This window comes from Pseudochaenichthys georgianus, chromosome 7 (assembly GCF_902827115.2).
Source record: "Pseudochaenichthys georgianus chromosome 7, fPseGeo1.2, whole genome shotgun sequence".
NCBI lineage: Eukaryota > Metazoa > Chordata > Actinopteri > Perciformes > Channichthyidae > Pseudochaenichthys > Pseudochaenichthys georgianus.
The window spans coordinates 44302167-44308166 of NC_047509.1; the positions used below are offsets into that span (position 1 = coordinate 44302167).

Genomic DNA, 6000 nt, shown 5'->3' on the forward strand with positions numbered 1-6000 from the left:
ACGCCCACATAAAATCAATTTCAAGGACCGCCTACTTCCATCTACGTAACATTGCAAAAATCAGGCATATCTTGCCTCAAAACGATGCAGAGAAACTAGTCCATGCATTTGTTACTTCTAGGCTGGATTATTGTAACTCTTTATTATCAGGGAGTACCAAGAAGTCAATCAAGTCGCTTCAGCTGATTCAAAATGCTGCGGCTCGTGTACTAACCAGAGTTAGGAAAAGGGACCACATTACTCCTGTTCTGGCTGCCTTACACTGGCTCCCTATAGAACACAGGATAGAATTTAAAATTCTTCTTCTCGCCTACAAAGCCCTTAATGGGCAGGCGCCATCTTACCTTAAAGAACTCATTATACCCTACTGTCCTACTAGGGCATTGCGTTCCAAGAATGCAGGGTTGTTGGTTGTTCCTAGAATCTTTAAAAGTACAATGGGAGCCAGAGCCTTTTCTTATCAAGCTCCACATTTGTGGAATCAGCTTCCAGTTTGTGTTCGGGCGGCAGACACCCTATCCGTTTTTAAGAGTGCGCTTAAGACCTTCCTTTTTGATAAAGCTTATAGTTAGGGCTGATTAGATTCAGCCCCTAGTTTTGCTGATATAGGCTTAGTTTGTCGGGGGACATCTTACTTCTTCCTTCTCTCTGTCTATACCCGTGTACACTCATGTTCCGATTAACCCAGCCTCCCCAAATGTCTTTCTTTTTGGTGTCTATATACGCTGGGATCCGGAGTCATGGATGATCCTGCGGTCCTGTGTCCTGGATCGCGAGCGCTGGATCTTGAGTCGTGGCTGTGGTCCTGGATCATAGGTCCTGGATGGATATCCTCGTGGATTCATCTTCCTATTATACACACATGCATTTCCAAACATTTGGACTACCTATGTTGCAAATGTATTATCTTTTCAATTTACACACGGCATCTATTGCACGTCTGTCCGTCCTGGGAGAGGGATCCCTCCTCTGTTGCTCTCCCTGAGGTTTCTCCCATTTTTCCCTTTAAACTGGGTTTTCTTTGGAAGTTTTTCCTTGTACGATGTGAGGGTCTAAGGACAGAGGGTGTCGTATTGTCATACTGATATTCTGTACACACTGTGAAGACCACTGAGACAAATGTATCATTTGTGATATTGGGCTATATAAATAAACATTGATTGATTGATTGATTTGCCAAGAATGTGAGGCTTATTGACAGGGCGAGATATAAATATACTGTTGGTACTTGTCAATGTCTCTAGGTATGTAAATGTAGCCCTGTAAATACGATGTCCTTATGTGTTCTGTTGTTTTATGTTCATGTTGTAACCTACTTGCTGCCATGTTGGACCGGTCTCTCTTGAAAAAGAGATCGATGATCTCAACTTGGTTAAATAAAGGTTTAAAAAAAAAAAAGTGTTTACATTTTTTTTTAGATAGATTTTGTCAGTCTCACCACGGTATTGGGACGTTTATTTATCGCGATACCGCGATATACGGTATATCGTTACATCCCTAACTGCAAACCAAAGCACAAGAGTGGCGCTCAAAAGAGAAAGGACAAGAGAGAACAAGGAGATGTAACAGCTAAACTGACGAAATTAGACAGTTTTTTTTGTCATACATTGTTCTCAAAACAATATTTGCACGGGGGCCAATCACAACCTTGTTACGCCACTGTGAACAGCCAATCAGAGTGATTTATTTTGCCGACAGCCTCCGCTGCCGATTCAACAAGGTGGTCGACACAGCCGAAAAGACATGACGGTGCGGGACCATAGACTATAAATGGACGTAGGGTCCGTGACGTCACCTATAGGATTCTGCAGAGTTGCCGAGAAGCCCTTAGTAGGCGGAGTCGGCCACTAATGGCTCGACAGTGACGTCAGAGTTCAACTCCCGCCTGTTCCAGCCTGGGCAAAGGGCAAAGAGGCGGGACCTGCTGCCACCGAGCTGGAAGTTCCAGAGCTAGCTGAAGCTACCAAGCTAAGCTAACATGCTCCCCATCTGCACACTGCCGTGGCATTTTACGTTTCTAAGGTAAGCGGACATGAAACTATTCAGCAAAACTATAAATAATAATCTAAGTTATTGAGTTTTTAGCATAATACTTCAGAATCTTAAAACCCCTTAACGTTTGTATGCAATTGTACTAAATTCAACACTGGAATCAAGCAAATATTAATATGTTTGCATGACATTAGTTATTTATATTTTGATATCACTTAATTACACGTTTAATACATTTAAGTCAAGCTAAGGTACATGTGATGTTAGCTAGTTAGTACTCTTACCTGTGAGGCCTCCTCCAAACAGCATAATAACCAGACTGTATCATTAAAACTAAGTACCAGTTCTAGATCCTTGACTTTAGACAAACAATTCAAAAGAAAAAATGTATTTAAAGACCAATCTTTATTTGAATGTGCCTCTTAACCTGAAATATTAGTTATACAGTAATAGCATTGACAATCTAAAAAAACTGAGCAACTCAACAGTCAACTTTATATTTCTTATTGTCCGAAGCATTTATTATTTTCATTTTTCCCCTCTCATATTCAGTGTGGACGGATTGAGACAGCGTGGTGTCCAGAGAGCTGCAGAGACTTCAGGGAGAAACCTCCGTGTGATGGACGTCCTGTCTGTTGGTTTGGAGAGGACTGGGGGTCTTTCCTCAGCGAGGAGGACCAGGCCTGATGGAGGAGCCCATGCTGGGCACAGCTGACACCAACTGCACAGGCCTAGTCTGTCACGTTATTTGACTAAATGTGTTTACTTATACATTTAATAGGTGTACACCTTCTGTCCATATGTGCTTTTTATTTAAAACATGTTTGATTAAGTTTTGGTTCACATTTCAATAAATTGTATTTGTATTTGCACTCCTTTTGTCCATTATTCTAACTGAAAATGTTAGATTACACATTCACATCTGACTGAAGATTGGCCCCATTTATTTGTGATGTTGCAAACTCTGCGGTACAAGTCACAGGTGATGTGAAGCTCATAAAGTGAGGCAAATATAAATAATCAGCTGATGGAGTGTAGATGTGGAAATAGATGCATTCGATCAGCTGACTGTGTTTTCACAATAAAAGTAGTTTCTTAGTGAATGTCCTGTACTGGTCTTACAATCTCATAACATCAGCTTTTAATGTTCCTCTTGGATGTTCTTCTTGACCTTCAGAGAAGGAGAACATGTTGTGTCTTTCAGGCATGTCCTTTCCTAACAAAGATGACAGGAAACATAAAACATAGTATTGCAGAACAAGTGTGTTATTTATTAAAGTGGTGTGTTTGTGTGTTTAGGGACTGTAGATATAATTATTTTGTAATGTTTATTTCAACAGTGAGCTACAAAGACGATCAGATTATGAATGAACAGTATGAAGTTCATCAACATTGAAATATATGTTATTATCAAAATAATATTTAACTGTTATCAAAACGTAGTGCAACTGTAGAAGCTTGCTCTGTTGTCTCACTGAAAGAATAACTTTTACCACGATTTTTTCAGACAATATTGAGAGATAAATAGTAGCAGTTCTCACTGTGTTAAATATCTTTGCCTTCAATACATTAAATTAGAAAGCTGATAAAAACCATATTTCTTTAGCCTTTATTTATACAGGTGTAGATCTCATTGAGACACAAGGTCTCATTTTCACACAATCATATTGCTTGTTATCATCTAAATGTAACCTTTTGCATGGAAAAAACCCTCAACTTAACTGATGTATAGGTGATCTAGTATTTAGTATTGTTTAATGGAATGTATATCAGTGTCAATACTTCATTTATTTAAACAAATATCTTTCTTGATTCTTTGTACAGTATGAAAAAAAGAGTCTTTGTACCTGTGCTGAAGTTCACTGCTGTGAGGAGTCCAGTTCTGTCTCTCACTCTCTGGTCCAGCCTGTCTGCATCACCTGGACACTTTAAACAAACAGATATATATGTAAAGTACCATGTGTACAAACAATATAACTGATTCTCTTCTGTTGAACATGTTGGATTGTGTATTGTCCGAGTCAGGGTCCTTTTTATTTTACTGTAACTTTGGAAGTTGTGTTACCAATGCTTACTGTTTATTTGATACCCATTTGGTAATGCAATTAATAAAAACAACAAGGTTTGGGTTCGTTCTTCAGATGACTGTGACGTTAACGTGTAAGCTCAATGACCAGCTCAACCAACCATATTGTAATATCTAACCTAATCATCTTGAAATATGATATTATTATTTGTAATATACACACATCTTATTGTGAGGTTGATTTCACATAACTACTTCGACATGAGCTTGTCTACATACTTGAGCATAGCCAATTTAAATTAACCTTAGCGATGCATACAGTTCCTACCTACATAATAAAATATCTCTCTAAGTTACAAGGATGAGCTTATTTTATAACCTCAAACAGAAGCCGTTTGTTCTACAGTTCTCCCACTTAACGCTTAACACTTGTCTATTTCGTTTTAACCTTTATATATATACAGTCTATGGTTTTAACTTGGAGACTACGATTAGCATCATTAGCACCGATGTAGCTACCACTCACTTACACGCTTACCCAAGCCTTAACATTCAGTACGTAGCTGATTCAAATCATAAACACATCAATAAGTACTCGAATATCACTTACCGCAAAAACCGCATTCATGCACCGTCTGTTTCAACCGCAGAGCGAGTCACAATAGTCCGATATATAAGCATGAAGAACAAACAACAACGGCCGGCTTCAAGTTGTGTTCCCTGGATGAACTGAGAAGGCAGAGTCCCTGTAGCTTCACGGAGCAGGGAGCAGAGACAAGAAGCTAGCAGCAGCAGTCACTTGACAGAGCTGTCACTCAATGTGACCACGCCCTAATATATGCATAACTTTAAGGCTTAATATTAATTAAACAGATGAGTTGAGAAAAGATGCACCCCCCACACAGTAGTCATGAAGGGGGAATCTAACTATACAGAGAATATGGTTTTTTGAACCACGATGTAAACATGTTTATTTCTGCTGTAAAGTTGGGCATTTTAACATGGGGGTCTATGGAAATTGCTCCCTTCTGCAGACTGCTCCTACTGGCCACTAGATGAACTGCAGTGTGTGGCACTTCCGTATTGGCGTCCCGGCTCTTCCCCAGAGTTTGCCGCTTGTGCGGGACACACTAATCTGAGTAGGGCAACAGGACGCTCATCGACGGCCAGACATCTATCGACGGTCGAAATCGGCTTGGTGTGTCAGGGCCTTAAAGCACTTTTGTTTAAGTCTGTTGTTTTCTAAAAAATACATTTGACTTAAAGCAAGTATTTTCTCTCCAATTATCTCCCCAGGTTTGATCTCCTTTTATAGTATCTTTCACCAATTCTGCACGTGTTACCAACACATAATGGAGCACTACTCACAGACTGTTTGCAAATAAACAAACTCAGTCCAGCTGGATTGTTGACAGTGACAATACAGAAATGTGCTCAGTCTACCTTCCAGGTCCCGAGCCCCAGCGCTGGCATCAGTGAGCCGTCACACAGCTCTATGGACCGGGACACCTGAGGCTCCTCCATGGAGACGTTTACCACGGCACGAGCAGGTCAGCAGAGTGACACTCACACACTCACAGCTTTCCTCTTCCTCTTTTCACCTCACACTGCAACTGCTGAGTCAACGTCCTTCCTATTTCTCTGCTGATCGTACTTCTCTATCTGATATGTTTCTCTCCCTCTCTCTCTCTCTCTGTCCTTCCTCTCACCTCTTCCTCTCTCCTGTGTCTTATCAGTCTACAAGTTAATTATTGGACAACACACAGAGTACTTCACCAGCATGAAGCACTTACGGGTACAGTCAATAGGTGAGGAGGAGCATGTTGCAAAGGTCACTCTTCTCACGTGGGCAGCAGTGCACACGCACACACACACACACACACACACACACACACACACACACACACACACACACACACACACACACACACACACACACACACACACACACACACACACACACACACACAAACGCACACACA

At 40.7% G+C, this 6000-nt stretch overlaps 1 protein-coding gene and 1 long non-coding RNA gene across 2 annotated transcripts in view; both read right to left on the minus strand.

The window, feature by feature from the left end:
* Positions 1 to 5777, minus strand: part of LOC117449954 (aldose reductase-related protein 2) — a 49462-nt gene extending 43685 nt beyond the window's left edge. Inside the window, exon 1 of the mRNA XM_034087893.1 lies at positions 5462 to 5777. Within this exon, the coding sequence (XP_033943784.1) occupies positions 5462 to 5542 (81 nt within the window). The 5' untranslated portion in view covers positions 5543 to 5777. The remainder of the gene's footprint in view (positions 1 to 5461) is intronic.
* On the minus strand, positions 1444 to 5446 carry LOC139434197 (uncharacterized). Its single transcript, XR_011643609.1, has 3 exons — positions 4629 to 5446; positions 3840 to 3918; positions 1444 to 3208 (listed from the first exon to the last, which is right to left on the minus strand). It is a non-coding gene; the product is annotated as an uncharacterized lncRNA (long non-coding RNA).
* Positions 5778 to 6000: the final 223 nt, after the last annotated feature.